Consider the following 24,269-nt stretch of genomic DNA (forward strand, 5'->3'; position numbering starts at 1 on the left):
GTCTAACAGAGACTGGACTCTGTTTATCATGCAGCCTCCTCTGTCTAACAGAGACTGGACTCTGTTTATCATGCTGCCTCCTCTGTCTTACAGAGACTGGACTCTGTTTATCATACAGCCTCCTCTGTCTAACAGAGACTGGACTCTGTTTATCATACAGCCTCCTCTGTCTTACAGAGACTGGACTCTGTTTATCATGCAGCCTCCTCTGTCTAACAGAGACTGGACTCTGTTTATCATGTAGCCTCCTCTGTCTAACAGAGACTGGACTCTGTTTATCTTGCAGCCTCCTCTGTCTAACAGAGACTGGACTCTGTTTATCATGAAGCCTCCTCTGTCTAACAGAGACTGGACTCTGTTTATCATGCAGCCTCCTCTGTCTAACAGAGACTGGACTCTGTTTATCATGCAGCCTCCTCTGTCTTACAGAGACTGGACTCTGTTTATCATGCAGCCTCCTCTGTTTATCATACAGCCTCCTCTGCCTAACAGAGACTGGACTCTGTTTATCATACAGCCTCCTCTGTCTTACAGAGACTGGACTCTGTTTATCATGAAGCCTCCTCTGTCTAACAGAGACTGGACTCTGTTTACCATGCAGCCTCCTCTGTCTAACAGGGACTGGACTCTGTTTATCATGCAGCCTCCTCTGTCTAACAGAGACTGGACTCTGTTTATCATGTAGCCTCCTCTGTTTATCATACAGCCTCCTCTGTCTAACAGAGACTGGACTCTGTTTATCATGCAGCCTCCTCTGTCTAACAGAGACTGGACTCTGTTTATCATGTAGCCTCCTCTGTCTTAGAGACTGGACTCTGTTTATCATGCAGCCTCCTCTGTCTAACAGAGACTGGACTCTGTTTATCATACAGCCTCCTCTGTCTAACAGAGACTGGACTCTGTTTATCATGCAGCCTCCTCTGTCTAACAGAGACTGGACTCTGTTTATCATACAGCCTCCTCTGTCTAACAGAGACTGGACTCTGTTTATCATGCAGCCTCCTCTGTCTAACAGAGACTGGACTCTGTTTATCATGCAGCCTCCTCTGTCTAACAGAGACTGGACTCTGTTTATCATGCAGCCTCCTCTGTCTAACAGAGACTGGACTCTGTTTATCATACAGCCTCCTCTGTCTAACAGAGACTGGACTCTGTTTATCATACAGCCTCCTCTGTCTAACAGAGACTGGGTCTGTTTATCATGCAGCCTCCTCTGTCTAACAGAGACTGGACTCTGTCTATCATACAGCCTCCTCTGTCTAACAGAGACTGGACTCTGTTTATCATACAGCCTCCTCTGTCTAACAGAGACTGGACTCTGTTTATCATGCAGCCTCCTCTGTCTAACAGAGACTCTGTTTATCATGTAGCCTCCTCTGTCTAACAGAGACTGGACTCTGTTTATCATGCAGCCTCCTCTGTCTAACAGAGACTGGACTCTGTTTATCATACAGCCTCCTCTGTCTAACAGAGACTGGACTCTGTTTATCATGCAGCCTCCTCTGTCTAACAGAGACTGGACTCTGTTTATCATACAGCCTCCTCTGTCTAACAGAGACTGGACTCTGTTTATCATACAGCCTCCTCTGTCTAACAGAGACTGGACTCTGTTTATCAAGCAGCCTCCTCTGTCTAACAGAGACTGGACTCTGTTTATCATGCAGCCTCCTCTGTCTAACAGAGACTGGACTCTGTTTATCATACAGCCTCCTCTGTTTAACAGAGACTGGACTCTGTTTATCATGCAGCCTCCTCTGTCTAACAGAGACTCTGTTTATCATGCAGCCTCCTCTGTCTTACAGAGACTGGACTCTGTTTATCATGCAGCCTCCTCTGTCTAACAGAGACTGGACTCTGTTTATCATGCAGCCTCCTCTGTCTAACAGAGACTGGACTCTGTTTATCATGCAGCCTCCTCTGTCTTACAGAGACTGGACTCTGTTTATCATGCAGCCTCCTCTGTCTAACAGAGACTGGACTCTGTTTATCATTCAGCCTCCTCTGTCTTACAGAGACTGGACTCTGTTTATCATGCAGCCTCCTCTGTCTTACAGAGACTGGACTCTGTTTATCATACAGCCTCCTCTGTCTAACAGAGACTGGACTCTGTTTATCATGCAGCCTCCTCTGTCTAACAGAGACTCTGTTTATCATGCAGCCTCCTCTGTCTAACAGAGACTGGACTCTGTTTATCATGCAGTCTCCTCTGTCTAACAGAGACTGGACTCTGTTTATCATGCAGCCTCCTCTGTTTATCATGCAGCCTCCTCTGTCTAACAGAGACTGGACTCTGTTTATCATGCAGCCTCCTCTGTCTAACAGAGACTGGACTCTGTTTATCATTCAGCCTCCTCTGTCTAACAGAGACTGGACTCTGTTTATCATGCAGCCACCTCTGTCTAACAGAGACTGGACTCTGTTTATCATTCAGCCTCCTCTGTCTAACAGAGACTGGACTCTGTTTATCATGCAGCCTCCTCTGTCTAACAGAGACTGGACTCTGTTTATCATGCAGCCTCCTCTGTCTAACAGAGACTGGACTCTGTTTATCATACAGCCTCCTCTGTCTTACAGAGACTGTACTCTGTTTATCATGCAGCCTCCTCTGTCTAACAGAGACTGGACTCTGTTTATCATGCAGCCTCCTCTGTTTATCATACAGCCTCCTCTGTCTAACAGAGACTGGACTCTGTTTATCATACAGCCTCCTCTGTCTAACAGAGACTGGACTCTGTTTATCATGCAGCCTCCTCTGTTTATCATACAGCCTCCTCTGTCTAACAGAGACTGGACTCTGTTTATCATGCAGCCTCCTCTGTCTTACAGAGACTGGACTCTGTTTATCATGCAGCCTCCTCTGTCTAACAGAGACTGGGTCTGTTTATCATGCAGTCTCCTCTGTCTAACAGAGACTGGACTCTGTTTATCATGCAGCCTCCTCTGTCTTACAGAGAATGGACTCTGTTTATCATACAGCCTCCTCTGTCTAACAGAGACTGGACTCTGTTTATCATGCAGCCTCCTCTGTCTAACAGAGACTCTGTTTATCATGCAGCCTCCTCTGTCTAACAGAGACTGGACTCTGTTTATCATACAGCCTCCTCTGTCTTACAGAGACTGGACTCTGTTTATCATACAGCCTCCTCTGTCTAACAGAGACTGGACTCTGTTTATCATGCAGCCTCCTCTGTCTAACAGAGACTGGACTCTGTTTATCATGCTGCCTCCTCTGTCTTACAGAGACTGGACTCTGTTTATCATACAGCCTCCTCTGTCTAACAGAGACTGGACTCTGTTTATCATACAGCCTCCTCTGTCTTACAGAGACTGGACTCTGTTTATCATGCAGCCTCCTCTGTCTAACAGAGACTGGACTCTGTTTATCATGTAGCCTCCTCTGTCTAACAGAGACTGGACTCTGTTTATCTTGCAGCCTCCTCTGTCTAACAGAGACTGGACTCTGTTTATCATGAAGCCTCCTCTGTCTAACAGAGACTGGACTCTGTTTATCATGCAGCCTCCTCTGTCTAACAGAGACTGGACTCTGTTTATCATGCAGCCTCCTCTGTCTTACAGAGACTGGACTCTGTTTATCATGCAGCCTCCTCTGTTTATCATACAGCCTCCTCTGCCTAACAGAGACTGGACTCTGTTTATCATACAGCCTCCTCTGTCTTACAGAGACTGGACTCTGTTTATCATGAAGCCTCCTCTGTCTAACAGAGACTGGACTCTGTTTACCATGCAGCCTCCTCTGTCTAACAGGGACTGGACTCTGTTTATCATGCAGCCTCCTCTGTCTAACAGAGACTGGACTCTGTTTATCATGTAGCCTCCTCTGTTTATCATACAGCCTCCTCTGTCTAACAGAGACTGGACTCTGTTTATCATGCAGCCTCCTCTGTCTAACAGAGACTGGACTCTGTTTATCATGTAGCCTCCTCTGTCTTAGAGACTGGACTCTGTTTATCATGCAGCCTCCTCTGTCTAACAGAGACTGGACTCTGTTTATCATACAGCCTCCTCTGTCTAACAGAGACTGGACTCTGTTTATCATGCAGCCTCCTCTGTCTAACAGAGACTGGACTCTGTTTATCATGCAGCCTCCTCTGTCTAACAGAGACTGGACTCTGTTTATCATGCAGCCTCCTCTGTCTAACAGAGACTGGACTCTGTTTATCAAGCAGCCTCCTCTGTCTGACAGAGACTGGACTCTGTTTATCATACAGCCTCCTCTGTCTTACAGAGACTGGACTCTGTTTATCATGCAGCCTCCTCTGTCTAACAGAGACTCTGTTTATCATGCAGCCTCCTCTGTCTGACAGAGACTGGACTCTGTTTATCATGCAGCCTCCTCTGTCTAACAGAGACTGGACTCTGTTTATCATGCAGCCTCCTCTGTCTAACAGAGACTCTGTTTATCATGCAGCCTCCTCTGTCTAACAGAGACTGGACTCTGTTTATCATACAGCCTCCTCTGTCTTACAGAGACTGGACTCTGTTTATCATACAGCCTCCTCTGTCTAACAGAGACTGGACTCTGTTTATCATGCAGCCTCCTCTGTCTTAGAGACTGGACTCTGTTTATCATGTAGCCTCCTCTGTCTTACAGAGACTGGACTCTGTTTATCATGCAGCCTCCTCTGTCTAACAGAGACTGGACTCTGTTTATCATGCAGCCTCCTCTGTCTTACAGAGACTGGACTCTGTTTATCATACAGCCTCCTCTGTCTAACAGAGACTGGACTCTGTTTATCATGCAGCCTCCTCTGTCTAACAGAGACTGGACTCTGTTTATCATGCAGCCTCCTCTGTGTTACAGAGACTGGACTCTGTTTATCATACAGCCTCCTCTGTCTAACAGAGACTGGACTCTGTTTATCATACAGCCTCCTCTGTCTTACAGAGACTGGACTCTGTTTATCATGCAGCCTCCTCTGTCTAACAGAGACTGGACTCTGTTTATCATGTAGCCTCCTCTGTCTAACAGAGACTGGACTCTGTTTATCATGCAGCCTCCTCTGTCTAACAGAGACTGGACTCTGTTTATCATGAAGCCTCCTCTGTCTCACAGAGACTGGACTCTGTTTATCATACAGCCTCCTCTGTCTAACAGAGACTGGACTCTGTTTATCATGCAGTCTCCTCTGTCTAACAGAGACTGGACTCTGTTTATCATGCAGCCTCCTCTGTGTTACAGAGACTGGGTCTGTTTATCATGCAGCCTCCTCTGTCTAACAGAGACTGGACTCTGTTTATCATGCAGCCTCCTCTGTCTTACAGAGACTGGACTCTGTTTATCATACAGCCTCCTCTGTCTAACAGAGACTCTGTTTATCATGCAGCCTCCTCTGTCTAACAGAGACTGGACTCTGTTTATCATGCAGTCTCCTCTGTCTAACAGAGACTGGACTCTGTTTATCATGCAGCCTCCTCTGTCTAACAGAGACTGGACTCTGTTTATCATGCATCCTCCTCTGTCTCACAGAGACTGGACTCTGTTTATCATGCAGCCTCCTCTGTCTCACAGAGACTGTACTCTGTTTATCATGCAGCCTCCTCTGTCTCACAGAGACTGGACTCTGTTTATCATACCGCCTCCTCTGTCTGACAGAGACTGGACTCTGTCTATCATACAGCCTCCTCTGTCTAACAGAGACTGGACTCTGTTTATCATACAGCCTCCTCTGTCTAACAGAGACTGGACTCTGTTTATCAAGCAGCCTCCTCTGTCTAACAGAGACTGGACTCTGTTTATCATACAGCCTCCTCTGTCTAACAGAGACTGGACTCTGTTTATCATGCAGCCTCCTCTGTCTAACAGAGACTGGACTCTGTTTATCATGCAGCCTCCTCTGTCTAACAGAGACTGGACTCTGTTTATCATGCAGCCTCCTCTGTCTAACAGAGACTGGACTCTGTTTATCATACAGCCTCCTCTGTCTAACAGAGACTGGACTCTGTTTATCATACAGCCTCCTCTGTCTAACAGAGACTGGGTCTGTTTATCATGCAGCCTCCTCTGTCTAACAGAGACTGGACTCTGTTTATCATACAGCCTCCTCTGTCTAACAGAGACTGGACTCTGTTTATCATGCAGCCTCCTCTGTCTAACAGAGACTGGGTCTGTTTATCATGCAGCCTCCTCTGTCTAACAGAGACTCTGTTTATCATGTAGCCTCCTCTGTCTAACAGAGACTGGACTCTGTTTATCATGCAGCCTCCTCTGTCTAACAGAGACTGGACTCTGTTTATCATGCAGTCTCCTCTGTCTAACAGAGACTGGACTCTGTTTATCATGCAGCCTCCTCTGTGTTACAGAGACTGGGTCTGTTTATCATGCAGCCTCCTCTGTCTAACAGAGACTGGACTCTGTTTATCATGCAGCCTCCTCTGTCTTACAGAGACTGGACTCTGTTTATCATGCAGCCTCCTCTGTCTAACAGAGACTGGACTCTGTTTATCAAGCAGCCTCCTCTGTCTAACAGAGACTCTGTTTATCATGCAGCCTCCTCTGTCTAACAGAGACTGGACTCTGTTTATCATGCAGCCTCCTCTGTCTTACAGAGACTGGACTCTGTTTATCATGCAGCCTCCTCTGTCTAACAGAGACTGGACTCTGTTTATCATGCAGCCTCCTCTGTCTAACAGAGACTGGACTCTGTTTATCATGCAGCCTCCACTGTCTAACAGAGACTGGACTCTGTTTATCATGCAGCCTCCTCTGTCTTACAGAGACTGGACTCTGTTTATCATGCAGCCTCCTCTGTCTAACAGAGACTGGACTCTGTTTATCATACAGCCTCCTCTGTCTAACAGAGACTGGACTCTGTTTATCATGCAGCCTCCTCTGTCTAACAGAGACTGGACTCTGTTTATCATGCAGCCTCCTCTGTCTAACAGAGACTGGACTCTGTTTATCATGCAGCCTCCTCTGTCTAACAGAGACTGGACTCTGTTTATCATGCAGCCTCCTCTGTCTTACAGAGACTGGACTCTGTTTATCATGCAGCCTCCTCTGTCTTACAGAGACTGGACTCTGTTTATCATGCAGCCTCCTCTGTCTAACAGAGACTGGACTCTGTTTATCATGCAGCCTCCTCTGTCTAACAGAGACTGGACTCTGTTTATCATACAGCCTCCTCTGTCTAACAGAGACTCTGTTTATCATGCAGCCTCCTCTGTCTAACAGAGACTGGACTCTGTTTATCATACAGCCTCCTCTGTTTATCATGCAGCCTCCTCTGTTTATCATGCAGCCTCCACTGTCTAACAGAGACTGGACTCTGTTTATCATACAGCCTCCTCTGTCTAACAGAGACTCTGTTTATCATGCAGCCTCCACTGTCTAACAGAGACTGGACTCTGTTTATCATGCAGCCTCCTCTGTCTTACAGAGACTGGACTCTGTTTATCATGCAGCCTCCTCTGTCTAACAGAGACTGGACTCTGTTTATCATGCAGCCTCCTCTGTCTAACAGAGACTGGACTCTGTTTATCATACAGCCTCCTCTGTCTAACAGAGACTGGACTCTGTTTATCATACAGCCTCCTCTGTCTAACAGAGACTGGACTCTGTTTATCATGCAGCCTCCTCTGTCTAACAGAGACTGGACTCTGTTTATCATGCAGCCTCCACTGTCTAACAGAGACTGGACTCTGTTTATCATGCAGCCTCCTCTGTCTAACAGAGACTGGACTCTGTTTATCATGCAGCCTCCTCTGTCTAACAGAGACTGGACTCTGTTTATCATGCAGCCTCCACTGTCTAACAGAGACTGGACTCTGTTTATCATGCAGCCTCCTCTGTCTTACAGAGACTGGACTCTGTTTATCATGCAGCCTCCTCTGTCTGACAGAGACTGGACTCTGTTTATCATACAGCCTCCTCTGTTTATCATGCAGCCTCCTCTGTTTATCATGCAGCCTCCACTGTCTAACAGAGACTGGACTCTGTTTATCATGCAGCCTCCTCTGTCTAACAGAGACTGGACTCTGTTTATCATACAGCCTCCTCTGTCTAACAGAGACTGGGTCTGTTTATCATGCAGCCTCCTCTGTCTAACAGAGACTGGACTCTGTTTATCATGCAGCCTCCACTGTCTAACAGAGACTGGACTCTGTTTATCATACAGCCTCCTCTGTCTAACAGAGACTGGACTCTGTTTATCATGCAGCCTCCACTGTCTAACAGAGACTGGACTCTGTTTATCATACAGCCTCCTCTGTCTAACAGAGACTCTGTTTATCATGCAGCCTCCTCTGTCTAACAGAGACTGGACTCTGTTTATCATGCAGCCTCCTCTGTCTAACAGAGACTGGACTCTGTTTATCATACAGCCTCCTCTGTCTAACAGAGACTCTGTTTATCATGCAGCCTCCTCTGTCTTACAGAGACTGGACTCTGTTTATCATGCAGCCTCCACTGTCTAACAGAGACTGGACTCTGTTTATCATGCAGCCTCCTCTGTCTTACAGAGACTGGACTCTGTTTATCATACAGCCTCCTCTGTCTAACAGAGACTCTGTTTATCATGCAGCCTCCTCTGTCTAACAGAGACTGGACTCTGTTTATCATGCAGCCTCCTCTGTCTTACAGAGACTGGACTCTGTTTATCATGCAGCCTCCACTGTCTAACAGAGACTGGACTCTGTTTATCATTCAGCCTCCTCTGTCTAACAGAGACTGGACTCTGTTTATCATACAGCCTCCTCTGTCTAACAGAGACTCTGTTTATCATACAGCCTCCTCTGTCTGACAGAGACTGGACTCTGTTTATCATGCAGCCTCCTCTGTCTAACAGAGACTCTGTTTATCATGCAGCCTCCTCTGTCTAACAGAGACTCTGTTTATCATGCAGCCTCCTCTGTCTAACAGAGACTCTGTTTATCATACAGCCTCCTCTGTCTGACAGAGACTGGACTCTGTTTATCATGAAGCCTCCTCTGTCTAACAGAGACTGGACTCTGTTTATCATGCAGCCTCCTCTGTCTAACAGAGACTGGGTCTGTTTATCATGCAGCCTCCTCTGTTTATCATGCAGACTCCTCTGTCTAACAGAGACTGGACTCTGTTTATCATGCAGTCTCCTCTGTCTAACAGAGACTGGACTCTGTTTATCATACAGCCTCCTCTGTCTAACAGAGACTGGACTCTGTTTATCATGCATCCTCCTCTGTCTAACAGAGACTGGACTCTGTTTATCATGCAGCCTCCTCTGTCTTACAGAGACTGGACTCTGTTTATCATACAGCCTCCTCTGTCTAACAGAGACTGGACTCTGTTTATCATGCAGCCTCCTCTGTCTAACAGAGACTGGACTCTGTTTATCATGCAGCCTCCTCTGTCTAACAGAGACTGGACTCTGTTTATCATGCAGCCTCCTCTGTCTAACAGAGACTGGACTCTGTTTATCATGCAGCCTCCTCTGTCTAACAGAGACTGGACTCTGTTTATCATGCAGCCTCCTCTGTCTAACAGAGACTGGACTCTGTTTATCATGCAGCCTCCTCTGTCTAACAGAGATTCTGTTTATCATGCAGCCTCTTCTGTCTGACAGAGACTGGACTCTGTTTATCATGCAGCCTCCTCTGTCTTACAGAGACTGGACTCTGTTTATCATGCAGCCTCCTCTGTCTAACAGAGACTGGACTCTGTTTATCATGCAGCCTCCTCTGTCTCACAGAGACTGGACTTTGTTTATCATGCATCCTTGCGCTTTATTACAAATGCCAAGTCACTCACCCACCAAGTGGTAGGTTGGACGTCAATTTATACATGTAGAAAAATGCATTTCTATGTGTTCATCGAGAAAGCCCTTTTGGGTAAACTCCCTCTTTACCTCTGTAGTCTGGTCTCCTTCACCACCAGCAGGTAAACTCCCTCTTTACCTCTGTAGTCTGGTCTCCTTCACCACCAGCAGGTAAACTCCCTCTGTAGTCTGGTCTCCTTCACCACCAGCAGGTAAACTCCCTCTTTACCTCTGTAGTCTGGTCTCCTTCACCACCAGCAGGTAAACTCCCTCTTTACCTCTGTAGTCTGGTCTCCTTCACCACCAGCAGGTAAACACCCTCTGTAGTCTGGTCTCCTTCACCCCCAGCAGGTAAACTCCCTCTGTAGTCTGGTCTCCTTCACCACCAGCAGGTAAACTCCCTCTTTACCTCTGTAGTCTGGTCTCCTTCACCACTAGCAGGTAAACTCCCTCTTTACCTCTGTAGTCTGGTCTCCTTCACCACCAGCAGGTAAACTCCCTCTTTACCTCTGTAGTCTGGTCTCCTTCACCACCAGCAGGTAAACTCCCTCTTTACCTCTGTAGTCTGGTCTCCTTCACCACCAGCAGGTAAACTCTCTTTACCTCTGTAGTCTGGTCTCCTTCACCACCAGCAGTTACCATACCCGGTCTGCTAGGTGGTGGCTATGTTACCATACCCAGTCTGTTAGGTGGTGGCTATGTTACCATACCCAGTCTGTTAGGTGGTTGCTATGTTACCATCCCCAGTCTGTTAGGTGGTTGCTATGTTACCATACCCGGTCTGCTAGGTGGTGGCTATGTTACCATACCCAGTCTGTTAGGTGGTGGCTATGTTACCATACCCAGTCTGTTAGGTGGTTGCTATGTTACCATCCCCAGTCTGTTAGGTGGTTGCTATGTTACCATACCCAGTCTGTTAGGTGGTTGCTATGTTACCATACCCAGTCTGCTAGGTGGTTGCTATGTTACCATACCCAGTCTGCTATGTGGTTGCTATGTTACCATACCCAGTCTGTTAGGTGGTTGCTATGTTACCATCCCCAGTCTGTTAGGTGGTGGCTATGTTACCATACCCAGTCTGTTAGGTGGTTGCTATGTTACCATACCCAGTCTGTTAGGTGGTTGCTATGTTACCATACCCGGTCTGCTATGTGGTTGCTATGTTACCATACCCAGTCTGTTAGGTGGTTGCTATGTTACCATACCCAGTCTGTTAGGTGGTGGCTATGTTACCATACCCAGTCTGTTAGGTGGTTGCTATGTTACCATCCCCAGTCTGTTAGGTGGTTGCTATGTTACCATACCCAGTCTGTTAGGTGGTTGCTATGTTACCATACCCAGTCTGTTAGGTGGTGGCTATGCTACCATCCCCAGTCTGTTAGGTGGTTGCTATGTTACCATACCCAGTATGCTATGTGGTTGCTATGTTACCATACCCAGTCTGTTAGGTGGTTGCTATGCTACCATCCCCAGTCTGTTAGGTGGTTGCTATGTTACCATCCCCAGTCTGTTAGGTGGTGGCTATGTTACCATACCCAGTCTGTTAGGTGGTTGCTATGTTACCATACCCAGTCTGTTAGGTGGTTGCTATGTTACCATACCCAGTCTGTTAGGTGGTTGCTATGTTACCATACCCAGTCTGTTAGGTGGTTGCTATGTTACCGTACCCAGTCTGTTAGGTGGTTGCTATGTTACCATACCCAGTCTGTTAGGTGGTTGCTATGTTACCATACCCAGTCTGTTAGGTGGTTGCTATGTTACCGTACCCAGTATGCTATGTGGTTACTACTTAAAGTCTCCAAGACATTCACAGTATTAGGCGACTGCCTTGTCTTCTTATGCACCAGAGGCATGGAATAGTCTAGAATCCATGCGTCATCTAGATATGTTAGTGCCACTGAATGAATTTAAAATATTGACGTGAGACTCTGTTACAGACTAGTGGAAATGCTTTTTTTTAGGCTGGATCATGTTGTTGTATTGTTGTATTGTATTGTTGTACGTTTTAGTTCTGTAATGTACTGATTGTTGCTGCCTTCTTGGCCAGGTCTCACTTGAAAAAATACTCTTTTCCTGGTTAAATAAAGTATAGAATGTATAAATACCTATATATAGAATGTATAAATCCCTATATATAGAATGTATAAATCCCTATATATAGAATGTATAAATCCCCATATAGAATGTATAAATCCCCATATAGAATGTATAAATCCCTATATATAGAATGTATAAATCCCTATATATAGAATGTATAAATCCCTATATATAGAATGTATAAATCCCTATATAGAATGTATAAATCCCTATATCGAATGTATAAATCCCTATATCGAATGTATAAATCCCTATATCGAATGTATAAAGCCCTATATCGAATGTATAAAGCCCTATATCGAATGTATAAAGCCCTATATAGAATGTATACATCCCTATATCGAATGTATACATCCTTATATAGAATGTATAAATTCCATATATATAGAATGTATAAATCCCTATATATAGAATGTATAAATCCCTATATATAGAATGTATAAATCCCTATATATAGAATGTATAAATCCCTATAAATAGAATGTATAAATCCCTATATAGGATGTATAAATCCCTATATATAGGATGTATAAATCCCTATATATAGAATTTTTAAATCCCTATATATATAGCATGTATAAATCCCCATATAGAATGTATAAATCCCTATATAGAATGTATAAATCCCTATATATAGAATGTATAAATCCCTATATATTGAATGTATAAATCCCTATATAGAATGTATAAATCCCTATATAGAATGTATAAATCCCTATATATAGAATGTATAAATCCCTATATATAGAATGTATACATCCCTATATAGGATGTATAAATCCCTATATATAGAATGTATAAATCCCTATATAGAGAATGTATAAATCCTTATATAGAATATATAAATCCCTATATAGAGAATGTATAAATCCTTATATAGAACGTATAAATCCCTATATATAGAATATATAAATCCCTATATATAGAATGTATAAATCCCTATATATAGAATGTATAAATCCCTATATATAGAATGTATAAATCCCTATATATAGAATGTATAAATCCCTATATATAGAATGTATAAATCCCTATATACAGAATGTATAAATCCCTATATATAGAATGTATAAATCCCTATATATAGAACGTATAAATCCCTATATAGAACGTATAAATCCCTATATAGAACGTATACGTCCTTATATAGAATGTATACGTCCTTATATAGAATGTATACGTCCTTATATAGAATGTATACATCCCTATATAGAATGTATAAATACCTATATATAGAATGTATAAATACCTATATATATATAGGATGTATAAATACCTATATAGGATGTATAAATACCTATATAGGATGTATAAATCCCTATATATAGAATGTATAAATCCCTATATATATAGAATTTTTAAATCCCTATATATATAGCATGTATAAATCCCTATATAGAATGTATAACTCCCTAGATATAGAATGTATAAATCCCTATATATTGAATGTATAAATCCCTATAGAGAATGTATAAATCTCTATATATAGAATGTATAAATCCCTATATATAGAATGTATAAATCCCTATATATAGAACATATAAATCCTTATATATAGAATGTATAAATCCCTATATAGTATATTTAAATCCTGTGTATTATCCCAAAACAGTTTGACATTGGCATCCCAGCCATGACTCAGTGCTGTAACCAGCTGGACAGTTGTTACGACACCTGTGGCTCCAACAAGTACCGCTGCGACTCCAAGTACCGCTGGTGTCTCCACGCTATCTGCTCTGACCTGAAGAAAAGCTTGGGGTTCGTGTCAAAGGTCAAAGGTGAGTTACTGTAGCCACGGGAAAAATCTGCCGTTTGACGTGGACGTCGATTAAGGCAGCAGCACCCCCCCCCCCCCCACACACACACACCTCTCTGATCCAGACACATTTCAGTTGAATTCATTCAGTTGTACAACTGACTAGGTTTCCCCCTTCCCCTTCTTCTCCCTCAGTCAGCCAGTCAGCCAGTCAGCTACTCAGTCAGCCAGTCAGTCAGCCACTCAGTCAGCCAGCCAGTCAGCCACTCAGTCAGCCAGCCAGTCAGCCACTCAGTCAGCCAGCCAGTCAGCCAGCCAGTCAGCCACTCAGTCAGCCAGCCAGTCAGCCAGCCAGTCAGCCACTCAGTCAGTCAGCCACTCAGTCAGTCAGCCACTCAGTCAGTCAGCCACTCAGTCAGCCACTCAGTCAGCCAGCCAGCCAGTCAGCCAGCCAGCCAGTCAGCCAGTCAGTCAGCCAGCCAGTCAGCCACTCAGTCAGTCAGCCACTCAGTCAGTCAGCCACTCAGTCAGTCAGTCAGCCAGCCAGTCAGCCACTCAGTCAGCCAGCCAGTCAGCCACTCAGCCAGCCACTCAGTCAGTCAGCCACTCAGTCAGTCAGCCACTCAGTCAGTCAGCCACTCAGTCAGTCAGTCAGCCACTCAGTCAGTCAGCCACTCAGTCAGTCAGCCACTCAGCCAGTCAGTAGGGTTATTCTCCATGTATTATGTTACAGTACAAGTAACTGATAAAAACAAATATTTAAATTGTAATCCGTTGTTCCCAGATTACAGATACTTCTCAAAAAAAACTAATGATTACTTCTAGGATTACTTTAAATTCAGAAAGGATGTTGGCGAAAAATCCATTATCACACCTTTCTGTTTTCTTAATGAGATCCAATTCAGCATTAAAAAAAAAGGTTTCAAGCTGATGTTTGTTCCCCCCTAAATGCAGCCTGGTCACACATGATACAAGTCAGTATTAAACGTCCGTCCATGTCTGAGGATGTTGGGAGATGAGGTGGAAACCGGCCACTAGAGGCAATAGTGAGCGCTCTTACCTTCCAGTAGGTTTGGGTAAGCATCTGCCTCTGGTGCCAAAGGTTGCATATCCGAATCCAGCGACAGAAAGTTGTTTTTGAGATTTTTGTCTCAAACCTTAACCCCTAACCCCTAACCACTAGCCTAGCTAACATTAGCCACTTAGCTAATGTTAGCAATAGCCACCTAGCTAATGTTAGCCACAACAAATTGCAATTCGTAACATATCATACGAAATGTATGATGGACAGCCACAAATTAATACATACCATACAAATTGGAGTGTTTTCCGAGTTATATTTACTATGTTACGTCTACCCCTGAGTCCAGGTTGTTTCAACTCGAAGCAATGAGCCCAATCAGTCCATGATAACAAAATCATGAACACAGTACGCTAATAAATCCTTATATTTGGGGTTATGCTCAGGTAAAACCGTTTGGCTAATCTATATTTCCAAGTCCTATTCTTGAAGATCAAGGGGTATAACATATTAGAGTTGAAAGCGAAAAACGATTAGGCAACAACAAATTCAATCCCCTCTAGACAACTTCCTGAACAAAGTGTTTCACTGTATTAGTGAAGGTGTAAACTTGGTAGTAGAAGAATGAAACAGTATATTTGACCTCTCAGCTTCTCTATCAAAAAAAAAATGTCAGACAACATAAGAAGATGAACAACAATGACAAATGGTTTGATGAAGAATGCAAAAACCTAAGAAAGATATTGAGAAACCTATCTAACTAAAAACAAAGACCCAGAAAACCTGAGTCTATGCCTTCACTATGGTAAATCAGAAATACACTACGGGGAGGGGGGGGGGCAGCACGTCAGAAACCAGCTCAATGTAACGGATGAATCCATAGACACTAACCACTTCTGGGAAAATTGGAAAACGCTAAACAAACAACAACATGAATAGTTATCTATCCAAAATGGAGATGAATGGATTAACCACTTCTCCAATCCTTTTGGCTCTATAACAAAGAACAAACAGCAAAAACCTGAAGATGATCAAATACAAATTTCTCTCTCTCATCATAGCCCCTCTCGCTCACTCTCAATTCAATTTAAGGGCTTTATTGGCATGGGAAAACGTATGTTAACATTGCCAAAGCAAGTGAAGTAGATAATATACAAAAGTTAAATCAACAATAAAAATGAACAGTAAACATTACACTCACAGAAGTTCCAAAAGAATAAAGACATTTCAAATGTCATATTGTGTAAATCTACAGTGTTGTAACGATGTGTAAATAGTTATTAAAGTACAAAAGGGAAAATCTCTCTCTCAACCCTAATCTTCTGTATCTCTCCCCCCGCTCAGCCTGTGAGACCGTAGCAGATGCTCTGTACAACACTGTGTGGACACTGGGCTGCAGATCCTTCATGAACAGCCAGAGGGAAGCATGTTACTGTGAGGGAGAGGAGAGGGACGAGCTGTAGAGGACCAGGCTGGGACACAACACAACACTACTCAACACGAGAGAAAGCAGGGAGGAGAGGGACGAGCTATAGAGGACCCCAGCTGGGACACAACACAACACTACTCAACACGAGAGAAAGCAGGGAGGAGAAGGGCGAGCTGTAGAGGACCAGGCCGGGACACAACACTACTCAACACGAGAGAAAGCAGGGAGGAGAAGGGCGAGCTGTAGAGGACCAGGCCGGGACACAACACTACTCAACACGAGAGAAAGCAGGGAGGAGAAGGACGAGCTATAGAGGACCAGGCTTGGACACAACACAATACTACTCAACACGAGAGAAAGCTGGGAGGAGAAGGGCGAGCTGTAGAGGACCAGGCTGGGACACAACACTACTCAACACGAGAGAGAGCAGGGAGGAGAAGGGCGAGCTATAGAGGACATGCAGGAAAATATCCTCTTGCGAGAATCATCAATGGAAAGGATGCTTGGAACTCAACATGGATTCATACAGTGGGACTTCACACCGCACAAATTAGAATATAACTTTATTATTAACTTAGAAAATAGAACCATTTTTCTATTACCACATGAAAACACGACAGAGGCTTTACTTCTTGATGAGGAAAGCCCTAACAAGACTTTACCAATGAGTTAATAGTGGTTATTATGTAGAATAAAATACTAACCGTATGTAGTGTTGTGTCACACTGTCTTCATCTAACTTCTACCTATTTCTTTTTCTAAAACTTGACAGCGGATATTTATATTTCAAATATATTTTCAGGAAAAGACAATGACTCCATTAACATATTATTGTGTTATTATTTTATTAACATACCTCAAACCAAAACAAATCCTGATAGAGAGAAGACCTTTCAGTCAATATCCCACATAAGAATACAAATGTACCTGCTCAACGGGGCAATTTGATGTGCACTTTGTATGCAAACAAGCCGACGTCCCAAACGGCAACCTATTCACTACAAAGTGCACTACTTTTGACCACGGCCCATGAGGCTCTGGTCGTAAGTAGTGCACTTTGTAGGGAATAGGGTGTCATTTGGGACGCAAACCCGAAATAACCTAGTCTAACACAACACAAACACCAGTAAGTTTAAATAAGTGTGCTATGTTGCACTGTATGTTATCATGTGTGTTGCTGTCCATTGACTGATGGGAATATCAGGCTTTTTTGTGTTACTTTTCTATGAATAAATGAATAACTAATTATACAATTTTGATGTGATAAGTTCACTTAAGGTACAGTAGTGGTATACAGTAGTGGTATAGAGTGGTGGTATACAGTAGTGGTATAGAGTGGTGGTATACAGTAGTGGTATAGAGTGGTGGTATACAGTAGTGGTATAGAGTGGTGGTATACTGTAGTGGTATAGAGTGGTGGTATACAGTAGTGGTATAGAGTGGTGGTATACAGTAGTGGTATACTGTAGTGGTATAGAGTGGTGGTATACTGTAGTGGTATAGAGTGGTGGTATACAGTAGTGGTATAGAGTGGTGGTATACTGTAGTGGTATAGAGTGGTGGTATACAGTAGTGGTATAGAGTGGTGGTATACAGTAGTGGTATAGAGTGGTGGTATAATGTAGTGGTATAGAGTGGTGGTATACTGTAGTGGTATAGAGTGGTGGTATACTGTAGTGGTATAGAGTGGTGGTATACAGTAGTGGTATACTGTAGTGGTATAGAGTGGTGGTATACAGTAGTGGTATAGAGTGGTGGTATAGAGTGGTGGTATACAGTAGTGGTATACTGTAGTGGTATAGAGTGGTGGTATAGAGTGGTGGTATAGAGTGGTGGTGTACTGTAGTGGTATACAGTAGTGGTATACTGTAGTGGTAGAGTAGTGGTGTACAGTAGTGGTGTACAGTAGTGGTATAGAGTAGTGGTATACAGTAGTGGTATACAGTAGTGGTGTACAGTAGTGGTAGAGTAGTGGTGTACAGTAGTGGTATACAGTAGTGGTGTACAGTAGTGGTATAGAGTAGTGGTGTACAGTAGTGGTATACAGTAGTGGTGTACAGTAGTGGTAGAGTAGTGGTGTACAGTAGTGGTATACAGTAGTGGTGTACAGTAGTGGTAGAGTAGTGGTGTACAGTAGTGGTGTACAGTAGTGGTATAGAGTAGTGGTATAGAGTAGTGGTTTACAGTAGTGGTTTACAGTAGTGGTGTACAGTAGTGGTATAGAGTAGTGGTATAGAGTAGTGGTGTACAGTAGTGGTATAGAGTGGTGATGTACAGTAGTGGTATACAGTAGTGGTGTACAGTAGTGGTATACAGTAGTGGTATACAGTAGTGGTATACAGTAGTGGTATAGAGTAGTGGTATACAGTAGTGGTATACAGTAGTGGTATACAGTAGTGGTATACAGTAGTGGTATAGAGTAGTGGTATAGAGTAGTGGTATACAGTAGTGGTATACAGTAGTGGTATACAGTAGTGGTGTAGAGTAGTGGTGTAGAGTAGTGGTGTAGAGTAGTGGTATAGAGTAGTGGTATACAGTAGTGGTATAGAGTAGTGGTATACAGTAGTGGTATACAGTAGTGGTGTAGAGTAGTGGTATACAGTAGTGGTATACAGTAGTGGTATAGACTGGTGATTTCTAGTCACGATACACTACACATGTTTTCAGTTAATACTCATCAGGGTTTTTCAATGAGCTCCTCCTGGTGTCAGTCGTTCTGCTCTCTATATTAACCAGGGTGTCAGTCGTTCTGCTCTCTATATTAACCAGGGTGTCAGTCGTTCTGCTCTCTATATTAACCAGGGTGTCAGTCGTTCTGCTCTCTACCAGGGTGTCAGTCGTTCTGCTCTCTACCAGGGTGTCAGTCGTTCTGCTCTCTACCAGGGTGTCAGTCGTTCTGCTCTCTATATTAACCAGGGTGTCAGTCGTTCTCTCTACCAGGGTGTCAGTCGTTCTGCTCTCTACCAGGGTGTCAGTCGTTCTGCTCTCTACCAGGGTGTCAGTCGTTCTGCTCTCTACCAGGGTGTCAGTCGTTCTCTCTACCAGGGTGTCAGTCGTTCTGCTCTCTACCAGGGTGTCAGTCGTTCTGCTCTCTACCAGGGTGTCAGTCGTTCTGCTCTCTATATTAACCAGGGTGTCAGTCGTTCTCTCTACCAGGGTGTCAGTCGTTCTGCTCTCTACCAGGGTGTCAGTCGTTCTGCTCTCTACCAGGGTGTCAGTCGTTCTGCTCTCTACCAGGGTGTCAGTCGTTCTGCTCTCTACCAGGGTGTCAGTCGTTCTGCTCTCTACCAGGGTGTCAGTCGTTCTGCTCTCTACCAGGGTGTCAGTCGTTCTGCTCTCTACCAGGGTGTCAGTCCTTCTGCTCTCTACCAGGGTGTCAGTCGTTCTGCTCTCTACCAGGGTGTCAGTCGTTCTGCTCTCTACCAGGGTGTCAGTCGTTCTGCTCTCTTACCAGGGTGTCAGTCGTTCTGCTCTCTACCAGGGTGTCAGTCGTTCTGCTCTCTACCAGGGTATCAGTCGTTCTGCTCTCTATATTAACCAGGGTGTCAGTCGTTCTGCTCTCTACCAGGGTGTCACGTTCTGCTCTCTACCAGGGTGTCAGTCGTTCTGCTCTCTACCAGGGTGTCAGTCGTTCTGCTCTCTACCAGGGTGTCAGTCGTTCTGCTCTCTACCAGGGTGTCAGTCGTTCTGCTCTCTACCAGGGTGTCAGTCGTTCTGCTCTCTACCAGGGTGTCAGTCGTTCTGCTCTCTACCAGGGTGTCAGTCGTTCTGCTCTCTACCAGGGTGTCAGTCGTTCTGCTCTCTACCAGGGTGTCAGTCGTTCTGCTCTCTACCAGGGTGTCAGTCGTTCTGCTCTCTTTATTTACCCTGGTGTCAGTCGTTCTGCTCTCAAGCCAAACACGACAACTCTATAAGAAGTTGGCAAGAGAGCATAAACAGACTGGCAGTCAGGCTCACTCTCCATACATTGGTTATATACTGTAAATTACACTGTTTGTCTATGGATATTACATATGTTCTACACTTACACTGCATTCGGAAAGTATTCAGACCCCTTGACTTTTTCACGTTACAGCATTATTTTAAAATGTATTAAATTGTTTTTTTCCCCTCATCAATTCACGCACAATACCCCATAATGACATCACAATAGCCCATAATGACATCACAATAGCCCATAATGACATCACAATACCCCATAATGACATCATAATACCCCATTAAAAAAAGCAAAAAACAGGTTTAGAACGTATTTTTATTTATTTTTATACACAGAAATATCAGATTTACAAATTCAGACCCTTTCCTCGGTACTTTCTTGAAGCACCTTTGGCAGCATCGAGTCTTCTTGGGTATGACGCTACAAGCTTGGCACACCTTTTTTGGGGAGTTTATCCCATTCTTCTTCACAGATCCTCTCAAGCTCTGTCAGGTTGGATGGGGAGCGTCGCTGCACAGCTATTTTCAGGTTTCTCCAGAGATGTTCGATCGGGTTGAAGTCCGGGCTCTGGCTGAGCCACTCAAGGACATTCAGAGACTTGTCCCGAAGCCACTCCTGCGTTGTCTAGGCTGTGTGCTTAGGGTCGTTGTCCTGTTGGAAGGTGAACCTTCACCCCAGTCTGAGGTCCTGAGCACTCTGGAGCATGTTTTCATCAAGGATATCTCTGTACTTTGCTCCGTTCATCTTTCCCTCGATCCTGACTAGTCTCCCAGTCCCTGCCACTGAAAAACGTCCCCAAAGCATGATGCTGTCACCACCATGCTTCACCATAGGGATGGTGCCAGGTTTTCTCCAGAAGTGACGCTTGGCATTCAGGCCAAAGAGTCTAATCTTGGTTTCATCAGATCAGAGAACCTTGTTTCTCATCTCATCTGAGAGTCTTTAGGTGCCTTTAGGCAAACTTCAAGTAGGCTGTCATGTGCCTTTTACTGAGGAGTGGCTTCCATCTCGCCACTACCATAAAGACCTGATTGGTGGAGTGCTGCAGTGGAAGGTTCTCCCATCTCCACAGAGGAACTCTGGAGCTCTGTCAGAGTGACCATCAGGTTCTCGGTCACCTCCCTGACCAAAGCCCTTCTCCCCCGATTGCTCAGTTTGGCCGGGCAGCCAGCTCTAGGAATAGTCTTGACGGTTCCAAACTTTTTACATTTAATAATAATGGAGGCCACTGTGTTCTTGGGGACCTTCAATTCTGCAGAAATGTTTTGGTACCCTTCCCCAGGGTTTTGGTACCCTTGCCTCGACACAATCCTGTCTCGGAGTGCTACTGACAATTCCTCATCGCTTGGTTTTTGCACTGTCAACTGTGGGACCTTATATAGACAGGTGTGTGGCTTCCCAAATAATTTACCACAGGTGGACTCCAAGTTGTATAAAAATCTTAAGGATGATCAATGGAAACAGGATGCACCTGAGCTCAATGTCGAGTCTCATAGCAAAGGGTCTGAATATTGATGTAAATAAGGGATTTCTGTTTTTGTTATTAATACATTTGCAAAAAATGTCTAAAAACCTGTTTTTGTTTTGTCATTATAGGGTATCGTGTGTAGATTGATGAGAGAAAAAAAGGGATTTTAATACATTTTAGAACAAGGCTGTAACGTAACAAAATGTGGAAAAAGGGAAAACTGTATAAACATTGGCATGAAATAAATCTACATTTTCTAACCTTTATATTTAACTAGGCAAGTCAGACATCTACATACAGACATGGCCTGTAAACAAGTCATCAGGCTTGAGAAACGCATCTTGCAAAACTCACTGACCTAGTTGAGGATCTGTCATCTTGTAGTACGACTGGCAAACCCCAGCTCCTCAAGCTTTTCAAACGATTTCTAATAGAACTGCCAATCACTTTAATGTGTGAGGAGATTGTGCTCGAGGGCCAAGTGGCTAAGATATAGGAATGTGTTTCAATTGGCACCCTATTCCCCTATGGGCCCTGATCAAATCTAGTGCACTATATAAGAAATAGGGTGCGATTTGGAACGTAAGCATATATATATATATATATATACTGATGTGCTGTATTTACCAGGGAGACTGACATAAGGGAGTTAGAGGATACAGTGCATTACTGAGGGATGTGTGGCCTGGCCTACATCAATGACTGAAGGTCAGGACTTGATTTGACTAATTGATTTGGTTTAACCAAGAGAGTCTCTGATGGTTGTCTTGACCTTCTGAGTTGTGTAAGTGGTCGTGGTAAATTAGTGACAGGTGGATGTCATCGTGTCCTTTCCGACTGAACCACGAGGCCTCTCAAACTCAACTCTGGACCTAGATGCCAGTTCCACAGCTTTCCCCCATAGTGCCCCTCTAATCAGGGACTGATTTAGAACTGGGACACCAGGTGGGTGATTCCCCTCTAATCGGGGACTGATTTAGAACTGGGACACCAGGTGGGTGATTCCCCTCTAATCGGGGACTGATTTAGAACTGGGACACCAGGTGGGTGATTCCATTCTAATCAGGGACTGATTTAGACCTGGGACACCAGGTGGGTGATTCCCCTTGAATCAGGGACTGATTTAGAACTGGGACACCAAGTGGGTGCTTCCCCTCTAATCAGGGACTGATTTAGAACTGGGACACCAAGTGGGGGAAATTAATGATCAGGTAGAACAGAACCAGCAGACTCCGGAGCTGTTTGGGTCCTCACACATAGCATTATTGATTCTGCAGCGCTTCACTCTATGGTCTGCTGGGGGTGGTGGTCTGGTGGTGGTGGTGGTGGTCTGCTGGGGGTGGTGGCCTGGTGGTGGTGGTGGTCTGCTGGGGGTGGTGGCCTACTGGGGGTGGTGGCCTACTGGGGGTGGTGGCCTACTGGGGGTGGTGGTCTCCTGGGGGTGGTGGTCTGCTGGGGGTGGTGGCCTGGTGGTGGTGGTGGTCTGCTGGGGGTGGTGGCCTGGTGGTGGTGGTGGTCTGCTGGGGGTGGTGGTCTGCTGGGGGTGGTGGCCTGGTGGTGGGGGTGGTGGTCTGCTGGGGGTGGTGGTCTGCTGGGGGTGGTGGTCTGCTGGGGGTGGTGGCCTGGTGGTGGTCTGCTGGGGGTGGTGGCCTGGTGGTGGTGGTGGTGGTCTGCTGGGGGTGGTGGCCTGGTGGTGGTGGTGGTGGTGGTCTGCTGGGGGTGGTGGCCTTGTGGTGGTGGTGGTGGTGGCCTGGTGGTGGTGGTGGTGGTGGCCTGGTGGTGGTGATGGTGGTGGCCTGGTGGTGGTGGTGGTGGTGGTGGTGGCCTGGTGGTGGTGGCGGCCTGGTGGTGGTGGCGGCCTGGTGGTGGTGGTGGCCTGGTGGTGGTCTGGTGGCGGTGGTGGTGGCCTGGTGGTGGCCTGGTGGTGGTGGCCTGGTGGTGGTGGCCTGGTGGTGGTGGTGGTCTGGTGGCGGTGGTGGTGGCCTGGTGGTGGCCTGGTGGCGGCCTGGTGGTGGTGGTGGTCTGGTGGAGGTGGTCTGGTGGTGGTGGTGGTGGTCTGGTGGAGGTGGTCTGGTGGCCTGGTGGTGGTCTGGTGGTGGTGGTGGCCTGGTGGTGGTGGTGACCTGGTGGTGGTGGCCTGGTCGTGGTCTGGCGGTGGTCTGGTGGTGGCCTGGTGGTGGTGGCGGTGGTCTGGTGGAGGTGGTCTGGTGGCCTGGTGGTGGTCTGGTGGTGGTGGTGGCCTGGTGGTGGTGGTGACCTGGTGGTGGTGGCCTGGTCGTGGTCTGGCGGTGGTCTGGTGGTGGCCTGGTGGTGGTGGCGGTGGTCTGGTGGTGGTCTGGTGGTGGCCTGGTGGTGGTGGTGGTCTGATGTCTCAGTCTGGCAGAATGTGTATGGGTCCTCCAATCAGGAGACAATGCTGGTCATGCTCCTACAATATCTATCTCTATATCTATTGTATCTATTTCTATGTTTGCAGTGGTGCAGTGGTGAGATGGCCTGATAGTGGTATGGAGGTGTCACGGCGGTCTGATGTCTCAGTCTGGCAAGATGCGTATGGGTCCTCCACTCAGCACGTGATGCTGGTCCCAGTCCGCCTCTTCCTCCTCTTCCTCCTCAGGCCTCCACAGCTCCCGACGCAGACGCCCTCTACAGCCCTGCGAACAGCGGGAGTCTCCTGTCCCACACACCAACACACGACAGTGCAGGAACACCTCCTGTCGACACACGCGCAGATAGACACGTGGATACGCACGTAGATACAGAACATAGACACGCACACACACATACTAAACTGGCCAGCTGGCTC

General features: G+C 45.6%; 2 protein-coding genes across 2 annotated transcripts in view; one reads left to right on the plus strand and one right to left on the minus strand.

Annotated features, from left to right (window-relative positions):
- Nucleotides 1-17,308, plus strand: part of pla2g12b (phospholipase A2, group XIIB) — a 37,400-nt gene extending 20,092 nt beyond the window's left edge. The window contains exons 3-4 of the mRNA XM_064924431.1: nucleotides 13,462-13,627; nucleotides 15,971-17,308. Coding sequence (XP_064780503.1) covers nucleotides 13,462-13,627; nucleotides 15,971-16,089 — 285 coding nt within the window. The 3' untranslated portion in view covers nucleotides 16,090-17,308. The remainder of the gene's footprint in view (nucleotides 1-13,461; nucleotides 13,628-15,970) is intronic.
- Nucleotides 16,882-24,269, minus strand: part of oit3 (oncoprotein induced transcript 3) — a 53,049-nt gene continuing 45,661 nt past the window's right edge. The window contains exon 12 of the mRNA XM_064924430.1: nucleotides 16,882-24,177. Within this exon, the coding sequence (XP_064780502.1) occupies nucleotides 23,998-24,177 (180 nt within the window). The 3' untranslated portion in view covers nucleotides 16,882-23,997. The remainder of the gene's footprint in view (nucleotides 24,178-24,269) is intronic.

Source organism: Oncorhynchus masou, chromosome 18 (genome assembly GCF_036934945.1).
Source record: "Oncorhynchus masou masou isolate Uvic2021 chromosome 18, UVic_Omas_1.1, whole genome shotgun sequence".
NCBI classification, from domain to species: domain Eukaryota; kingdom Metazoa; phylum Chordata; class Actinopteri; order Salmoniformes; family Salmonidae; genus Oncorhynchus; species Oncorhynchus masou.